Source organism: Eurytemora carolleeae, unplaced genomic scaffold, assembly GCF_000591075.1.
Source record: "Eurytemora carolleeae unplaced genomic scaffold, Eaff_2.0 scaffold594, whole genome shotgun sequence".
NCBI lineage: Eukaryota > Metazoa > Arthropoda > Copepoda > Calanoida > Temoridae > Eurytemora > Eurytemora carolleeae.
Window position 1 is genome coordinate 167,804 of NW_019396661.1, and position 20,587 is coordinate 188,390.

The 20,587-nt window shown below is 33.9% G+C and overlaps 1 protein-coding gene across 1 annotated transcript in view; it reads left to right on the forward strand.

The window, feature by feature from the left end:
- Positions 1-19,379, forward strand: part of LOC111707047 (heat shock 70 kDa protein 12A) — a 25,230-nt gene extending 5,851 nt beyond the window's left edge. The window contains exons 8-24 of the mRNA XM_023480039.1: positions 1,337-1,474; positions 2,690-2,741; positions 3,249-3,317; positions 5,791-5,916; positions 6,279-6,345; positions 6,410-6,460; positions 6,897-6,990; positions 8,280-8,402; positions 9,263-9,375; positions 10,131-10,158; positions 11,348-11,410; positions 12,391-12,460; positions 13,589-13,697; positions 14,131-14,206; positions 14,561-14,656; positions 18,464-18,496; positions 19,155-19,379. Coding sequence (XP_023335807.1) covers positions 1,337-1,474; positions 2,690-2,741; positions 3,249-3,317; positions 5,791-5,916; positions 6,279-6,345; positions 6,410-6,460; positions 6,897-6,990; positions 8,280-8,402; positions 9,263-9,375; positions 10,131-10,158; positions 11,348-11,410; positions 12,391-12,460; positions 13,589-13,697; positions 14,131-14,206; positions 14,561-14,656; positions 18,464-18,496; positions 19,155-19,247 — 1,401 coding nt within the window. The 3' untranslated portion in view covers positions 19,248-19,379. The remainder of the gene's footprint in view (positions 1-1,336; positions 1,475-2,689; positions 2,742-3,248; positions 3,318-5,790; positions 5,917-6,278; positions 6,346-6,409; positions 6,461-6,896; positions 6,991-8,279; positions 8,403-9,262; positions 9,376-10,130; positions 10,159-11,347; positions 11,411-12,390; positions 12,461-13,588; positions 13,698-14,130; positions 14,207-14,560; positions 14,657-18,463; positions 18,497-19,154) is intronic.
- The last annotated feature ends 1,208 nt before the right edge of the window (positions 19,380-20,587 follow it).

A 20,587-nucleotide genomic window follows, 5' to 3' on the forward strand; every position in this document is an offset into this window, starting at 1 on the left:
TCCCTCTCCACTAGCCTCTCCCTCTCCACTAGCCCCTCCCTCTCCACTAGCCCCTCCCCCTGCACTAGCCCCTCCACTATAGGATGTACAACAAGTCTACATATTTTAGGCATTAATAGGATGTACAACAGGTTTGAATAAATATTTCAGACAGGAATAGGATGTACAAAAAGTAGATATATCTTAGACAGGAATATGATGTACAACAAGTATATATATTAGGCAGGAATAGGATATGTGCAACAAGTATATATATTTAAGGTAGGAATAGGGTGTACAACATGTGTATATATTTTTAAGCAGGAATAGGATGTGCAACAAGTATATATATCTTAGACAGGAATTGAATGTGAAACAATTATATATATTTTAGGCATGAATAGGATGTGCAACAAGTATGTATATTTAGACAGGAATAGGATGTACAACAAGTATATATATCTTAGACAGGAATTGAATGTGAAACAAGTATATATATTTTAGGCATGAATTGGATGTGCAACAAGTATATGCATATTTAGGCAAAAATAGGATTTGCAACAAGTATATATTTAGACAGGAATAGGATGTACAACAAGTATATATATTTTTAGGCACGAATAGGATGTGCAACAAGTATATATATATTTAGACAGGAATAGGATGTGCAACAAGTATATATATTTTAGGCACGAATAGTATGTGCAGCAAGTATATATATTTTAGGCAACAATAGTATGTACAACAAGTATATATATTTTAGGCAGGAATAGGATTTGCAACAAGTGTATATATTTAGGCAGGAATAGGATGTGCAACAAGTATATATATTTTAGGATGGGATAGGAAGTGCAACAAGTGTTTTAATTTTTAGGCAATAATAGGATGTACAGCAAGTATATTTATTTCAGACAGGAAAAGGAAGTACAACATGTGTATATATTTTAGGCAGGAATAAGATGTATAACATGTGTATGTATTTTTAGGCAGGAATAGGGTGTACAACAAGTAAATATATTTCAGGCAGGAATAGGATGTGCAACATATATATATATATATTTTAGGCATGAATAGGATGTGCAACAAGTATATGTATATTTAGGCAATAATAGGATTTGCAACAAGTATATATATTTAGACAGGAATAGGATGTACAACAAGTATATTTATTTTAGGCAAGGATAGGATGTACAGCAAGTGTATATATTTCAGGCAGGAATAGGATTTACAAGTGTATATATTTCAGGCAGGAATAGGATGTACAACAAGTGTATATATTTCAGGCAGGAATAGGATTACAACAAGTGTATGTATTTTTAGGCAAAAATAGGCAGTTCAACAAGTGTATATATTTCAGGCAGGGATAGGAAGTACAACAAGTGTATATATTTCAGGCAGAATGGTCGGTGGGATGTCAGGGAGTAATCCCGGATTGAAAACCCCTATGGTCGGTGGGATGTCAGGGAGTAATCCCGGACTGAAAACCCTGTGTTCGGTGGGATGTCAGGGAGTAATCCCGGATTGAAAACCCCTATGGTCGGTGGGATGTCAGGGGGTAATCCCGGCTTGAAAACCCTCATGGTGGGTGGGATGTCAGGGAGTAATCCCGGATTGAAAAACCTGTGTTCGGTGGGATGTCAGAGAGTAATCCAGGGTTGAAAACCCCCCGTGGGCGGTCGGATATCAGGGAGTAATCCCGGATTGAAAACTCCCATGGTCGGTGGGATGTCAGGGAGTAATCCCGGATTGAAAACCTCCATGGTCGGAGGGATGTCAGGGAGTAATTTCGGATTGAAAACAACCATTGGTCGGTGGGATGTCAGGGAGTAATCCCGGATTGAAAACCCACATGGTCGGTGGGATGTCAGGGAGTAATCCCGGATTGAAAACCCTGTGGTCGTTGGGATGGCAGGGAGTAATCCCGGATTGAAAACCCCCATGGTCGGTGGGATGTCAGGGAGTAATCCCGGATTGAAAACCCCCATGGTCTGTGGGATGTCAGGGAGTAATCCCGGATTGAAAACCCCTATGGTCGGTGGGATGTCAGGGGGTAATCCCGGGTTGAAAACCCACATGGTCGGTGGGATGTCAGGGAGTAGTCCCGGATTGAAAACCCTGTGGTCGGTGGGATGTCAGGGAGTAATCCAGGGTTGAAAACCCCCCGTGGTCGGTCGGATATCAGGGAGAAATTCCGTATCGAAAACCCCCATGGTCGGTGGGATGTCAGGAAGTAATCCCGGATTGAAAACACACACGGTCGGTGGGATGTCAGGGAGTAATCCCAGATTGAAAACCCTGTGGTTGGTGGGATGGCAGGGAGTAATCCCGGATTGAAAGCCCCATGGTCGGTGGGATGTCAGGGGGTAATCCCGGATTGAAAACCCCCATGGTCGGTGGGATGTCAGAGAGTAATCCAGGGTTGAAACCCTTCATGGTCGGTGGGATGTCAGTAATCCCAAATGAAGATGGATATACTAGTAAAATATAGTCCCAAAGATGGGTTGCTCCATCCTCCTGCATTCACTTACCTGAATACCTGCAGTACCAATCATTTACTTGGGACGATGATGTTAATCCCCCCCCCCCTCTCACCCTATCCAACCTAATTTAAGTCGAATAAATTATGGGGAAATTTGAGTTTAAAGAGGAAATAGAAAAGAATCATGTATTTTAACGTCAAACCGAATGTTGACAAAATATTTGAATCTAGGAATCAACTGAGGAGGGGTCAGAGGACTATGTACTAGAAGATTCTGAAACAGGTCAGACACTCCATCATTTTGTTCAAGCCTTTCAAACATTACATCATTTTAAAGGAACTGTCAACGTAATTTTAAGTAAGTTCCATCGATACCCTTTAAACCATTGTTTATTAAAAATTGAATTATTCTTGTTACTTTTTTTTCAAAAATTGATAATTTTAAATTTTAAATTGCGGATTCACTGTGAAAGTGATATGCAGATTAAGCAACAGAGGCAATGAAGGAAACTCCAAGAGCTTATCGTTATTCTAACTGAATAGAAGAAAAGACAAAATATATCTCGTTTTTATTAGAAAAGGGTACCGTTGTGAATTAGGTAAAAAACTATTTGAATATAAGACTAACTAACCATTTTACAAAGGTTTATATATAGAGCTAACTAACCATTTTACTAAGGTTTATATATAGAACTTACTAACTATTTATCAATGGTTTAGAAAAAGAGTTTACTAACTATTTAACAATGGTTTAGAAAAAGAGCTAACTAACTATTTAACAATGGTTTAGAAAAAGAGTTTACTTTACCTACTAACCAACTAACCCCCCAACTCACTTCAGAAGAGCTATTTCCACAAGGTAAGCTAAGACGGATTCTAAGAAGTAAAAAAAATGAAATGAAACTGTTTTGTTTCAGTTTTATGACAATATTTTTCTTCTTTTTCTTCTTTAAGCATTTTAATAATTTATAGAGGGAAAGTTGTGAAAACTCAACAAACTTTTTCTCTTTTCTTTAGAATTTAACATTTATGCTGTTTCTTAGTTTCTTATTTTTGTTTTAGTCTGTACTGTAAACAGCTTATATATTTTTTATAATATTACTAGGTTCCTTTATAGTAATAATCCAAGCTTTTTTGCTAATCTTTCTGCAAGCAGTTTGCAAATTAGGAATAAAAAATAACAATAAAATATTTTCAGATTTTTAAATCTGAATTATTCTTGAAAATCATCTCCCCTTCCCTCCTTTAAACTTTGTTTTTAAAGGGAGTGACCGGCTATGTAAGGTAGTTGAACTGAGTATGCAGTGTTGTGGAAAACTTCTTCCGGATTCATTTGAGACATATTAAAATTTTTAAAGATCTGTAAATCCTGAGTTTGAGCACAAATTCGACGTTCAAAACTCCTACTTTGGGGGTGGATACGTTTTCAGCATTATTTTTTTTTAATTATCAAATAACGACAACAAAAAATGTAAACAAAACTCTACAGTAAACTAATTAGTTGTTTCGGAACCAGTTGAGAAAATAAAAATTAATCTTGTCATCGAAAATAAGTTATCTTGTTCAATTATTAGTTTCTATTTTCTCATTATTCACAAACATTTTCTTTTTCTTTTTCTTATTCTTTTTGGAATATTATTGAAAAGACGACATCTGTAGAATTTTAAGAAACCTGCGAATAAATTCAAGGAAAATAAGAAATTCAACATAATGATGAAAACGTAATAATTTATTCTAGCATTGATTTATTAACAAATTTCTTTTGAGAAATATGTTCCAAACCATCTAATTAGATTACCGTATGATTTTTACTTTATTTCTCGTCGTCATTATTTAGTGATTTAGAAAAACCGATTCTGAAAATGTATCCACCCCCAAAGTAGGAGTTTTGAACGTCAAATTTGCGCTCAAACTCAGGATTTACAGATCTTTAAAAAGTGTAATATGTCTCAAATGAATCCGAAAGAAGCTTTCCACAATACTGCATACTCAGTTCAACTACCTTACATAGCCGGTCACTCCTTTTAAGTCAAACATGTTTTTGCTGAAATGGGGAAAATAAAAAAAATTGTGGGTAAAAAGTATCAAGTAGAGTGGATGTCAGTTGATGTCCAATTTTTCATTTTATTTACAAAGGCAATCGAATATCAACCCCCCACCCTCCTCTCCTTATACCGCGTCTGCAAGTGCCAAACTTCGTATTTTTAAACTTACACCACATCACTGTTTTTTAGTTACTAATTTTATTCCCTTTTCTTTACACTATTGGACAATTTTGTCTAATATAGATGGGGGGGGGGGTTCCACCCCCCAAGATAGATTGTGGGGGGCGGTTTCCTATGATTTTGCCCTTGGAGTTGAGATAGAGGAAAGTGATACTTGTCTTGAGTCCAACTTTTCAAGGCCTGCTCATTACAAAAAAATAGACCTCTATCTTTAATGGTTAGGGAGCAAGTGAGACTTTAAAAAAATGTTCAAAAAGTACATCGGAAAAATGTTCAAAAATAAATATTTTTACTTTCGATAAATATTAACATGTTACACATGTTATTACATTCAAGGGCTTTTCAAATATATAAACTTTATCCCTCCATCAGCTAGCTATTGACAATTTCCGATTTCTGTCCTCTACCCAAAGAGAATAGAATATATATTAGAGTGGAATTTAAACAACCCCTCGGTATGAATTGTGTCAGTCCCTTTTAGGGGGTTCAAAGTGTACAAAACATGTAAATGTTCACAAATTATATGCAGTAGAGTACATTAATACAGTATGTTCCCTAGACTATCCATTTCGATTTCGAATTTTTTAAAACTGTTAAAAAAACTTTATAAAATGAATTAGGTTAATAAAAAACATCATTTGATTTATAGTAATAACGGAAAATCATCATTTGTAAGGTGAAAGGCATAGAGTATATGTTAAATGATCATTGGTCAATTATGAAACCAGCCTATTTCATAATTTGGTTTTCTTTTAACATCAATTTTAGATTTTCTATAAAATTATGTTCCAGGGCCCAAAAGGTTATATAGCGCAAATATGTGAATTACGCCTGCAGTATGGAAACAATACAACAAAATGGCCGTTTTACACTTTTTTCTAGTAAATTCCACTCTATTATATATTCTATTCTCTTTGCCTCTACCCTACCCAATGCATATAAAAAATGGCAAAATTTTATCACATCTATGAAGTTAAAAAAGCGAAGAAGTTTTAGCGTTCTAATGTCGGCCATTTTTAAGTTATTTATAACAAACCACAAAGGGGTGGAAAACACCCCCCCCCCCCACCTATTGTTTAATATTTTCATTTCATTTTTTGATTATAGGAGGTTCGTACATGGTAGTGGACTGTGGAGGGGGTACAGTGGATATTACTGTACATGAGATATCCACTGACGGACAACAGCTTAGAGAAGTGTTTAAAGCAACTGGGGGGCCTTATGGATCAGTCAGTAAGTGTATATTTTTTATTTTTAAAGTTATTTGGGGGAAATTGCTTTGCCCCTGCTATTGACCCCTGCCGTATGTCTGCTAATGTAGTCGGTGTACAGGGCGGGGCAGTAAAACTAGCTGACCGTAAAGGTTGGTTCAACACAGATTCAAATGTACATGAGTTGAATTTTATTATAGATCTCTTAACAAACAATAATGTCAAATAAAGATTTTCGTAAATAAAAAGCACTAATGTCAAATTTCACACATATTGCCTTCCTTTAATCTTATTTCCAAAACTGGAGTAATATGAGTATTTTGAAAACGGTGAACAAACACTTTATGATGCAAATAGTAAATAATTTTGGGTCAATTCGTTCAGGTGTTGACTTGGCATTTGAAAACCTTCTTTCTAGCATGTTCGGAGCAGAGTTTATACAGGAATTTAGGTAAAATGATTATAATAATAATAATAATAGTAATATTAATAATAATAATGATAATTTTCTGCAGGAAAAAACGTCCAGCAGGGTATATTGACCTCATGATAGCATTCGAATCCAGGTGAGGGATAATATTTTGTTAATTCATTATCAGCAGTTGGAAGTGCTTTCAATTTTGGTTAACATTTTATAACTAATAGGACTTCGTTGCATTTTGTACAGTGTTCACGAATTAAAATAAGAAGCTTTGTTATGTAGGGGACTGTCATTGTAATTTTATTTTAAAATAGAGAAGCAGTCCAATTCACAACAATTTAACCCTTTAACCCTTTATCTGATCAATGATGCGAAAGATATCCTAGTTTTCCATCTTGAATTCATGTATCGATTTCCGTAAAATAAGTTCTAAAACCTCAAGTCAATTTTAGAGATTTGAGAAAGCAACGAAAGCATACCGTTGTAAATCGTAAATGCTCCACTTTTTAAATGGAACTGTATTTAAATCATGCGAACAGTCCCTTTATTCCATTAGTTTTGTATTTGTTTATATAATTCAGGAAAAGATGTGCCAGTCCCTTTAAGCTGACCCCTCTCAGTGTTGCCCTACCATTCTCCTTCATTGATCTATATCGGAAAACCCATGATACAGACGTGAGTTTATAAAAACTATTTATTATCCATAATTAGGGTTTATTTTTGAGCATTCCAGTTGTAGAAATAAATGCGAAAATGTTCGCTTTTTTCGTAAAATTTCGCATTAATCTGTTTTGCGAAAAAAAACAGAAACTGCGAAAATTTTACATTTTTCGCTAAACAGGTTAATGCGAAAATAGCAAATTTTTTTTGCAAAATTGCTGCAGATGTTTTTTCACGAAATTCCGCATCGTTTTAGCTTCCTTTCGCAAAGTTCATTTTCCTGAAATTTCTTATTTTTTCGCGAAAGTTTTCGTTCGCTGGAAACCCTACCCATAATCAAGCTCTACAGTTGTAAATTAAATCCGAGAATGAGACTGTCATTCACGCACCTCTGACCCGTAAGTAAAAGTAAATAAAACCTAAAGTCTGACCGCGTCAACCTTGTTGCACCGGCTAGTCCCATTAAGTGTCTGCTTTATGCACCCAATGTCCGGGCGATACAGTACAAACTGGGACCGGAAAGGTTGACACGGCTCGGAAATTCAAATGTACTACGGCTGCCCGTGCCTTGTAATCTTTAATAACCTTCTGTTTAAAGAGAGATATGGCCGAATCATGCCTGATCCTCAACTGTACCCATGAATACTTTGCCTGAATGATATCGTCGTTTTCCGAGAAACTTTGAGATAGTAAACTTTTATAGAGAAGATGATGGAGTTCTCACTTATGCCTGATTATGCAATGCATAGGTTAATTAAAATAACAGATAGAGTTTCGCGCAGTCTTGGCGTAGAATGACAAGACAGAGATAGCCTATTCTTCGCCGACTGCGCGAAACAACTATGGGCTGCCGCCTCAGGGTTATTGTAAACGAGTTGCATCCAAATCTTGAAAAGACGACATCTAGTTTCTTTAGGTTATTTTAATTAATTTATGATGCAAAGCTTTTAATTGGGTTGCGATTTGAATCGGACACACCTCTCTGCAAATGAAGAAACACTTAAAAATACGTATACAGTCACTTTCAGTTATTTTCAACAAAGAAACCCCCGGACATATCTTTATAGAGCGTTTATATATAAAAGCTTCCCGATGCAAGGATTTCTTCTAAAGATGAAACAAACTTAGAAGTCTATTTCCCTAGCTTCTCATTAAATCCTCATTTTATATTTTATTAAAATAGTCAACTCATATTTAATTTAAATCTTTATTTTATATTTAATTCTATAATGTATATTTACATAAAATCGTGATAATTAAAGTTGCCATTCTCAATTTAAAAATAGTTGACTTTTTCTATCTAGATTGGTCAAGCAGTGAATAAGTTTGGGTGTCGAGATATCAAGTGGTCAAGTGAAGGAATGATTCGAATTGAAACAGAGCTTATGAAACAGTTTTTTAAACCTACTCTTACCAATATAAAGGAGGTTGGCATAAATAGTTTAGTACGTACATTGGTCGGTGTTTATATCAATACACGGAAGACAGTTTTGCTTTTTAAAATTAGATTTCGCAGAAGCTTTTTCAGTTTACAAGTTACATTATACAAAGTGAAACTAATAATTGATAGCTTAGATAGTAGAAATCAAATATTGTATTGATAGAAACGGATGTGGTTTAAAATAGCAGTGACTTTTGTTCTTTTTTCTGCTTTAAATTGCATTAAACTTGAAACAACAACAAACATTTGATGTGTTTGATGTTTTGAAACGCTGTCTTCTGATTTTTCCTCATTTGTTGAATTGTAGAATTTTATGTATTTTGATGTTTTTTAATGTCGTCTTTAAATTTTCCCCGCCATTTCTAACTATTTCCAAAATATCTTCCGTTGATGTCGTTAATAAATGTCGGATTGTGCCCAGCTCTAGATAGGGTCGATATTTAAAAGAAGTAACAATATCCTTAGCGATGTTTCTTACTTAAACGTCGGATCAGCAAGTAGTAGTTTAACAAGACAGCTGGTTACCCACAAAAGATGAGACTACAGAGACGATTGTGCGGAATTTTTGCTGTCGTCTATTTCCTAATATTCAGGTCTCCCTGCAACTGTAAACATTTTCTTTCTTTGCTAAATCATAAAACAAGATATTAAAAGACTAAATGACTTAATTTAAACTTGGGATCTCCATATTTTTAAAGTCGTCTTTACATTCTCATCCTTTGTGGGCAACCCTGTACCAACTGCCGGTTCAATCAGTTATCTTGTGCACTGGATCAAGGTGAAGAGATGTGTTTGAATTTATTCTGCATAGTTCAACTACTTCTTCTGATTGGAGTTTTGATTTAGCATATTCTGTCTGTACTGAATGAGCCTGATGTGCGCGGGTTGACCCATCTATTCCTGGTCGGAGGGTTTGCTGAGAGTTCACTGCTCCAGGAGGAGATAAGACACGCATTCAGGAACTTTACCAAATTTGTCATGAATTCTCTCGGCCATTTTGTTTATAGATACAGGGTGTCCCACGATACGAACCATGTTAGTTGTTAGACAACATAAACTTCCTCTTTAAAGGGACTGTAAGCTTAGTTTTAAGAGACCTACAAATCTAAGAGGGTCATTCCAAATTCACAACGGTACCCTTTAGACCTTGACTTATCAGCAAGAACAGAGCAATCTGTGCATATTTCTCTTAAATGCTGTTAAAAAAGTCGTGGGAAATCAACCCAGATCATCAGATGACGAAATTTTACTTTTGAAAAATAAATTCATGGGGATGTAACTCTTTAAATAAAAGGTTACTTGAAATGACGCTGTCAGCCCCTTTAATCTTTATAATATTTGTTGCATTTATTCGTTAATCCAATCCTTGACCTGGTCTTGTTAAATTTTGGTCTGCTTTTGTGTTCTTTCAATAATCTCTGGTAATTTTAAAAACGTTCCAACAGGCAGACCACATTCTGAAAATTCTAGTAATCTTCTTTTTATTTCTTGATTATCTTTTCAAGTATAATGTAAAAGTGGTTGAATTCAATTAATGCCTGACATTATTCTAAAGATCAATGACGTCTCTTAACTCGATGTATTTATTTGATTGTAATCACAAAAGGTTCGTTTTTTCTCCTCCTGCTTAGTCTCCAGTAGCCTCAGCAACTACTTTTGCATATAATTTCCCTTTCCTTACATTTAACCAAAATTTAACCTTGGTATTTAACAGGGGTAGGCTGAAGGTTATTATTCCTCAGGTAAAATTATTATTTTTATTATTATTATTATTATTATTATTATTATTATTTTTACAACTTTTATTAACATTCTTATTTTTATTATTATCATTACTATTATTTATATGATTTTTATCATTATCATAATCATAATTATTATTGATACATAATAAATCATCATTATTATCATTATGATCAAGATTTTATCATTACTAATGTTATTTTTTTTTTCATCATATGAAATTTTAATTTCACATGATTTTCTTGAAAAAATACTTTTAAAATAAGATATTTGAAGATTCCAATTCTCTTGAGTTTAATACAGAGTGTTCAATCTTCTTAAATCTTGAGAACTGTTAAAATATCGGGAGGGGGTGTCACCCATCCAGGTTCTAACTGATTTATAGCTTCGCTTAAAGGGAGTGTTCGCGAAAAATGAAAGGGGGTATATGTTTACGGGGAAAAATAAGCACTTTTATCGCTACTAATCTCACTTCTATATGTTGCGTCTATAGAAAGAAAATTGTTAAAAACTACTCACACCAAAGAACGTACCGTCCATACAAATTTGTAAAGTTGCAACATTCAACTCGGATCGTAAAATATTCAATTTAATTCCAAACAAATTATTCAAATATTACTAACAATAGCCATCGATAAGTTTTTCGACGCATTCGTATATAGTTAATATTTCATAATAGTTTTGATTTTGTTTTTTTAAAATAATATTTCACTGGCGCTGGATTTTCGAACATTCCTGGAAAATATGAAAATGTCGTTTCATTATCAAAAATCCTCGAAGCAGGAATAAATGCTCACTCTCAGATCATGAAAAATAAAAAATATTTTAAAATATCAACTTTATGCGAATGCGTCGAAAAATAATCGATGACTATTATTTGTCATCTCTGAATGATTTGTTTGGAATTTAATTAATTTGTTTACGGATTTCTGAATTTGTATGGACACTACGTTCTTCGGTGTGAGTCGTTTTTAACAATTTTCTCCCTATAGACGCAACAGAAGTAAGATTAGTAGCAATCAAAAGCGCTTATTTCATTTTTCGCCAACACTCCCTTTAACCTAAAATATTGCATTATTTAAGATTACACAACACACAAGTGACAATTACTTGACATCATATATTGTATTGTATATGTACAGGGTGTAAGGTTGACTGTACTTGTCTTGTATATATATATATGTACAGGGTGTAGGGTTGGCTGTACTTCGAGGTGCAGTGCAGTATGGTTTAGATCCTGCAGTTATCAAGGTATGTACATAACAACAAACATATCTAATTTCTGAGTGGAAAATTATTTCTGAAAGGGGAAAGACAATGAGAATAGAATATATATTCTATTCTCTTTTTGGGGAAAGATTTCTCAAGAAAGAAACTAAGTTTTTGCCACAAACTCAAATTATTTTCTAATCCCTATTTCTTTGAAACCTAATGGTGTAAAAAAATTTCAAACTTAGGCTTCTTCATAGTTCATAGTTGCAAAGATCTTCGACATCGGGTTGCGCAGATATAGAGATTATAATTTTGGAGCTTTGGGCAAAATATCATTTTCTTTACTCCTCTGATATATAATCAAAAAATATATGTTCTACATCAAGAAAAGCCTAAGAATGAAAGGCTCTTTAATAGAGATAAAAAACTAATCAGTACTTTTGTCAAAATAGGAGTTTTTAGGGGGAAGGGATGCACAAAACCATTTGGGTCGATTCTACACTGGGTAGTCCGGACTGGACGGTACAAATGAATGCTTATACAGTACATGTTGTTCCGGATTGGATCATGCAACTAATTCATTCATTCATTCATTCATATATTTATTCAACTACAAAGCATTAGATATTACAAATAAGCAATCACAATTTACTATGCAGATTGGACCCGTCAAACCAGGGTTGGTTGTTTTGAGTGGTTGGCCCGAAGTTAATTAACGATACGGAATATATTTGGTTACGCATATCAAGATATGTTTTTGATAGGTGAGGAGTTGATTGGAAGGAAGGAGATAGTCAGGTGATCTGTGGCAGGGTGAGATCAGATCATCAGAGGGATTTTTATGTAGAGATAAATTAAAATACAGGGTGTTAATGATGGTAGTTACAGAAACAGAAATAAGCTAATAAAGTTTCGGTTATTTTAGTTTTTTATATAAAATTTATTCTCACGATTTACAGCTAGGTTTTTCTTAGAGTGTTTTTTTTTGTAATAAACCCAGTTCATTAATTTATTTTCAGGTTCGGCGTGCTAAATTAACCTACGGTATCGGAGTTATCAAACCTTTCAACCCGGATATTCATCCTCCAGGTCAGTTTAACCAGGGACTAGGCTTTACAGCGAACGAAAACTTTCGCGAAAAAAACGCGAAAAAAGGCTAAAATTTTCGTTCGCATATCGCAAATTTTTTCGCGAAAATTAATTAAACAAAAAAATGCGCAAACGATGCGAAAGTTTTGTTGCTGCAACAATTAATTGCGCGAAAAAACTTTCTATCTCTTATTTTTTTCGCAAAATTTTCGCATTTTGTTTTCCCAAAAATTTTCGCATTTGTTATCGCGCGAAATTTTAGCATTTTCGCGTGCGAAGCAAACGAAATGCAAAAAGTTGCGAAATTTTCCTTTTGGAACCAGGTTAGTTTATCCAGGGACCAGATAAACTTGAAACCAGGTTAGTGTACCCAAGACCAGGATACATTTGGAACCAGGCTAGTTTATCCAGGGACCAGGATACATTTGGAACCATCTTTGATTATCCACGGACCAGAATACAATTGGAACCAGGTTAGTTAATCCAGGGACCAAGATGCACATGGAACCAGGTTAGTGTATTCAGGGACCAGGATACACTTGTAACCAGGTTAGTTTATCCAGGGACCAGTATACATTGGGAACCAGGTTTATCTAGGGACCAGGATACACTTGAACCAGGTTTATCCAGGGACCAGGATACACTTGGAACCAGGTTAGTTTATCCAGGAACCTGGATACACTTAAACCAGGTTTATCCAGGGACCAGGATATACTTAGATAGGTTTATCCAGGGACCAGGATACACTTGGAACCAGGTTAGTTTACCCAGGGACCAGCTTACACTTGGAACCAGGTTTACCCAGGGACCAGAATACACTTGGAACCAGATTAGTTTATCCAGGGACCAGGATACATTGGGAACCAGGTTTATCCAGGGACCAGGATACACTTGGAACCAGGTTAGTTTACCCAGGGACCAGGATACACTTGGAACCAGGTTTACCCAGGGACCAGGATACGCTTGGAACCAGGTTTATCCAGGGACCAGGATACACTTGGAACCAGGTTAGTTTACCCGGGGACCAGGATACACTTGGAACCAAGTTAGTTTACCCAGGGATCAGGATACACTTGGAACCAGATTAGTTCCAAAAAGTAATTAAACTATTAACTATATTTTATACAGAGAAGATGATTAACAAGAACGGGCAGAGTTGGTGTATGGATATTCTGGATGTTTTTGTTTCTTGCGGTCAATCTATTGGTCGGGGGGAGGAGATAGTCAGGCATTACAGGTATATTACATACTCTTGTTTCAGCAGAAGTGAACATTTCCGTTTACTGTTTAGCACTGATTTTAGGATTCATCTCTCATTGAATGATGATATATAGATAGGTAGATAAGTAGATAGATAGGTGTTACCGCCGTTGCAATATTTATTGCAGTTCTTGATCGTCACGTGACTGAACCCTGGGATCAGAGGCTACAAGAAAGATAAAATAACGGTGTATAGACTTGACTGTACAGTGTACAAAGTTAATATGCCAGGGGCATTCCACCAACTCCGCACCGGTTCAAATCCTGAATCACCGATTCACCCTTAAAACAATTACCTGAATACTCATGATTATTTACTATAAATCGCTGATTCAGGATTTGAACCGGTGGAAGGTAGTTCAGTGACCACTCCAATTCATTAGATTTGGTCCCTAATATCGTATTTATAGACCTGCTCTGACAAACCAGGAATCTATTTTGCTTCATATATTCTCAACTGAAGAGGAGGTTCTAGGAGAGCTCAAGGTAAAAGGAAGAGTAGACATAATTTCATTGATAGAGTGGCATGTCCAATTCGCGAAGGTATCCTTTCAATCTTTGTGATTATAGCCAAAAAAGCTTTTTTTATAAATGAAAATTGAATGTTGAAAACTTTGTACAGTGTTGAACACTGAACACCATGCAAATTATGTTTTTTTTTATTTTCACAAAAATAGAAATCCTAAAACCAAATATTTTAAGTCCAACATGCTGTTCTTAAAAACTCCAAGCCCAACAAATAGAAATGTTATCAACATGGTGTCAAAACCATTAAATAAATACTAAGAAGCACAAACTATTTCTGCCCATTAAGTGCAAAAATTACCATAACTTCTTCAGTTTGTAACAGAGCCCGGAGTACAATTATGTGGGTCTATGTCCCTCTTCTTAAACTCAGATTCAAACCTGGACCATTCATCTACACGGGAGATTCAGGTATGCTACCTTAAACTAAACTAAACTAAAAGATTAAAATATCGGATATTTTTAACCATATATTCCTTTTATTAAAGAGCTATTAATAAGAATTTCTGTTATGTAACTGGTTAATCGTGCTTTACTTACATATACTAGAGATGTCAACGTTTTGATTTTTCTAGATTTTAGCTTTCGTTACGATAGTGCTCATCAAAAGTATTAACGTTTAAAACCTTACGTTGCACATTATGAAATTTTATTGCACAGAGTAACGTTACGTAATGAATTTTCAATGTTCTATACGTTGCGTTGTTCAATTCCTTAATGTTTCTAACGTTAGACTTTATTAAAATAACATTGTTTCTAAATGAAAGCATTGCAAGATTTTTTCCGTGATAATTACATTTTTTAACTCACCCTGCATGTTGCTGTTGTATTGTTAACCTTTTTAGAGAATGTGTAGAAGAATATGCATTATGCAATATAAAGATGTTTTAATATTATATTAGACTTTCAACTCAAAGTATGTCTTTAAGGGACTAGAGACGTAATTTTAAGTGACCTTCCATTTATGGAGTGGCATGTTCAGTAGGGGTGATCAATATTGGAATAGAGCCAACCGCCCACCCGGAAGTCGCTGCGTTTTCACCGTAAGGCCACAAAAAAAATTTTATTTTTTATTTTCGTGTTATACATCATTTTCTTGGAAATTCAATGCTAAATTCAAATCTGAAAAGCGTTTTAAAAAAATTGAAAATTGAATGAGTCAGAGCTAAAAAACTCATCAAAAACATTAAAAAGTTATAAAACCGGAATTTAGTACCGTTATTTGGCCATAACTTCTTTAGATTTTAATTTATTTAAAATGGTTTTCGAATCTGAATTCAGCATGAAATTTCCAAGAAAATGATGTATCATATTTATTTTTTTTAATATTTTTTTTAGGCCTTACGGTAATATCTCCAATATTAATTTGTCAATTCGCAACCCTATGGAAAACACTCCTAAATTTCAAATCATCAATCAGATAAAAGTTTACACGTTATCATTGGGAATCGAGCATGGCCCTCTTTAATGGAGGATCACTTGAAATTATCATCGTGTATTTGAAGAGCTTAAAAAATAGACATGTTTTGGGACACTTCATTAAATGAGTTAAAATTCGGAAAGGCAAACCACTTTTGCATGTGGAGCAGTAGTTCTAAATTATTTTAGATTAGTTTAGGGCTAATTTTTTCTTTTTTACACAATGCAGACTGACCCTTTTCTTCTATCTAACAGAATTCATAGTTTAAAATATCTAAGGTCTACAACATTGGGTAGCAAAGATATAGGGATTAGAAATATAAGTTTGTGAACAACTTAATTCCTTTAGATATTCTTATCTAACAGAAGTCATAGCTTGAAATATTAAAAGTCTACAACACCAGCTTGCAAAGATGTAGAGATTAGAAAATTACAATTTGTGGCGAATTTTTAGTTCTTTTTGTGTTTTTTTTTATGTTACTTACAAAGTGAGTAAAAAGGCGGCATTAGCTTTAGTTTACAGACCACAATGAAAATGTTTTCAGAGTTCATGTTTGGGGTTAAAAAAATCAAATATAGTAAGACAAGTGCTAAATTTTGTTTTAACACACACAACGCGAAATAAAATTATTCAACATTTTTTTCTTTTTAAACAATTAAAAAATCAGTTTTTTTTTCTATTCTAAAGTTTCATAAAAATCTATTGATGAATAAAACATAATTGCATTTTCCAATTGATAAAATATTAAATATTGTTGCATTTTAGTAAGTATCTACATTTCTAAATTTTTCAACCTAAAACATGAACCATGCCAACTGAAGTTATGATTTCAAGTAGTCAAATAAATATGAAACCCAGCAATTGTGTTTGTTCACAGACCCATTCCACTTAATAAGTTGATTTTTTTACTATTAGTAAATCATTTGCTTTATAACAGAAAATGCATATGTAAAATTTCTTAATGTCGTTTTCCTTTTCCAGAATTTTAGTGGGTTTCATCAAACAATAGAAAATCAAAAACCTTCAATGTCCAAGTTACATTTATAAGATTTGAATTTTCACTAATAGCATGTTACAAAAAAACTCGTTTACACTTTAGTTTTTTTGTCAACTTACTAATACCTATATCTTTCCAACCCGATGGTTTAAACCTTGTATATTACGATATTAATGGTCTACGACATCGGATTGCAAAGATATATTAAATGAAAATTAGAGTTTTTGGCATAAACTCATTTTCTTTAAACTTGAAATGTTTTGATTGACAGAATTATTGTTACACTTTTGAAATTAAAACTAAGCCCTCATAGTCTAACGTTTTATGAACAACATTTTCATCAGACATATATCTAACGTTAGACTAATCAATTTAGTATTCAGAGAAAAGTTATGAAAAGTTTTGATTTACAGAATTAATTTTTTTTAAATGTTATACGTTACATTATTGAAATTTTACTCTGTAAAAAAAACTTTCGTATCCTGATTATTAAAATAATAACCCATTTCTGCAACGTTGAATTTTTCATTATACTATAAGGGAAAACGTTTCAAAACGTTTTCATAAACAGTAATTCATTTTTCAGTTATACAACGTTACACTTTTTATAAGTTGAACTTTGAAATAGAAATCCTTTCGTTACGATATTCAATCAAATCACAATTCATTTTTCAAACGTTAGACTTTCAAGCTCCCCTTGGAAATAAAACATTTCTTTACGTTATGGTCAAAAAAGTTGTAGATATTAGAAAAATAACGTTACATTTCCACAAAACGCTAACGTTGGGGGTATACTCCTCTAACGTTAACGTTTAACGTTAACGTTAGGTATGAGCTCCTATAACGTTAACGTTTAACGTTCACGATATATAGAATATATCCAAACGTTACACATTATTGTAACGTAACGTACAAAAACGTACATTTTACGTTACGTTACACTATCGTTGACATCTCTAACATATACATGATCGTAAAATAGTCATGGTGTAAATGTAATTCCAGGGGGGGAGGGTTAAAGGGTAGCAGTACAAATAGAAAGATTAAGGCTCTGTTCAGTGGTTAAAGGATAAATAAATGACTAGCTTGGTCATTTGGACGTCAATACTTTGGTCATTTGGACGTCAATACTTTAGTCATTTGGACGTCAATACTTTGGTCATTTGGACGTCAAAAGTTTGGTCATTTGGGCGTCAAAAGTTTGGTCATTTGGAATTCAAAAGTTTGGTCATTTGGACGTCCAAAGTGACGTCATTTCGACTTCGAAAGTTTGGTCGTGAGGACGTAAACGTCCTCAACACCTAAAACATGACGTCGCCGGACGTCGCACTGGTAATTATTGATGTCCCCATAACGACCTTAGGACGTCCTCTGGTTTCTAGGGCTATACATTCAGAACAATATGGGTCAAAACTCAATGAGACTCTAAAGGTAGACATAACTTCAGTGACTTTCCCTCTAAAGAGGGGTGTGTCCGATTCACAACGGTACCGTGATAAGCCTTGTCTGAAGAATAATTCATCAAAAAAAATCTTTTAGAAAATTGATTTCTGTTCAAAAAGTAGAACTTGCGCGTTTCTGCCACAGAAAATTTTGAGAAAATTATCAGCTTAAATACTGTTAGGCTAGATTAAATGATGATATGTAACTTCCACAATATTGTTTAGATAAATGTTTGTAGGGTATTGTTATGAATAATGGATGGTCACTTGTAAGTTGTAAGTACAAGGACAGTAAATTTTTATTTATTAAAGATCATAAAAATATCATTAGTTGTTTTTCTCTCACTTTTTGTTTTCAGGTTAAGATGAGGTTTGGGGAAACAGAGATACAGGAAAACACTTAAAATATTTTAGAATAAGATGATTTTTTTTTTTTTTTGACAGAGGTCGATAATCGAGGAAAATGTAGTAATTTATCTTTTCTGTGAGTTCTAGGGATTTATCTTTGCAATAATTAACTGTCTGTCATGTTTCTAATTTAAGTACAAACAGTACCATCTATAGCAAGGTACTAATGCAAGGAAAGTTATTTCAGAGGTGTGCGTATTTTTTGTATTACAGTGTACTGTCTTTGGGCGGAAAAGTAAACACAAGACGGATGCCACAGCTTGACATGGAATACATTTTCACAAAAATAATCTATGAAATATTCTGGTCATAGGAAACTATATGTGAATTTTAAAAATTATCAAAGTTAAATGCTTTTATCCTCCACGGATACTAAACAAACACAGATGCATCTATTCTTTTTTACAAATTCCGCCCAGAGAGAACTTGTTTCAATATGTTCGCAAATTTCCTTGCATTAGTACCTTGATCTATAGCATATCTGAGAAGGGGGGGGGGGGAAACTTAAAGCATGCAACTAAATTATTTCTTGATTCCAAATGTAAATTTTTCATTATTCTGTTTACATGATCATTCGCAAGACATGAATTTATTGTGCTGCAGACGTTACCACATTTTTTAAAACGTTTTGTGGTTGATTAGGCAAGTGCTGTGGATATATCGACAGGGTCACATGTGGAGGTCAATATTGATTTCCTTGTAAACTCTAATACAAGATATTCAACAAAACTATAGACAACAGGGGGAGGAGAAGGAGAAGGAGAAGAAGGAGAAGAAGAAGAAGAAGAAGAAGGGGGAAGAAGTAGAAGAAGGAGAAGAAGGGGGAGGAGAATGAAAAGGAGGATCAAAAGAAAGAGAAAAAGGATAAGAAAAGGGAAGGAGAAAAAGAAGGAGAAGGAGGCATAAAAGGTTATAAAGGAGAAGAAGGAGGAGAAATAAAAACGAGAAAAAGGAGAATGAGCGTAGTAGAAGAAGAAGATAATTATAGGGTGCATAAGGAGTTGAAGGAGTAGAAGGAAATCAAAATATTATTGAAGTAGAATCTTTAACTGAAATTTAGATTTTCTTTTTATTCTTATGCTTGTATTTTATATTTATACATTATGTAATTAGATACTGATCACTTGATTCAAACTCTGATTTTCTAAGTGTCCAAAGGAATTAAGTCTTTGCCACAAACTTTGATTTTATAATCCTTATAAATTTTCAACCCTATGTCGTAGACCTTAGATATTTCAAACTATGAATTCTATGAGACCAAATAATCTAAGTTTACACCATCAGTTTGCTAAGATATAGGGTTAAAAAAATTTGAGTTCGTGACTTAGATTCAATTCCTTTATAGTTTGCAAAGGTAAAGTGATTATAAGATTTATATAGATTTGAATCAAGTAATCTGTTTCTCTGATCCATATTTCTGTTGGCATTATTTATATCATAATTTTATATTCGGCATTTTATGTATATCTAAAAATATACAGGGTGTCCCAAAAAACATGGGAATTCAGTGACGAATTCAATATCGTCTTTGTTATGAATTAGCATTGTAATACCTAACTTCAAAAGTCATAATATTATTATGTCTGCTAGAATTTAATTTATGAAAAGGGTAAAAGACTGTAAAGATGTGTTTATAATGTCTCCGCAAGATGAACAGTCAGGACGGACAAGTTTGCTCTATTGTATACTGCAATTTTCTTGTTTTACTAAGTACATCCGTGTGCAGTCAAAACATAAACAAACAAAATGTGAACATAGCAGACGAAACTGTTACAAATTACAGCTTTCTCAGTAGGTATCACTCTACTAAAAGAATTATTTAAGAGACGATATCGAATTCGTCACTGAATTTCCATGTTTTTTGGGACACCCTGTACAGTTAAACCCTAAATAAGCCATATATCTAAAGAATTTATAAAATATCGTCTTGACATTTTTTCAATGTTTTTTTTTACTATTTTGCGTAAATCTCAGTATTTGCAAAAATAAATAAATAACCATGAATATGCGGGGACAGTTTTAAAGAGCTCCATATAATCATTTAATTTAAAAACTAAATATCTGCAAAATTCCAG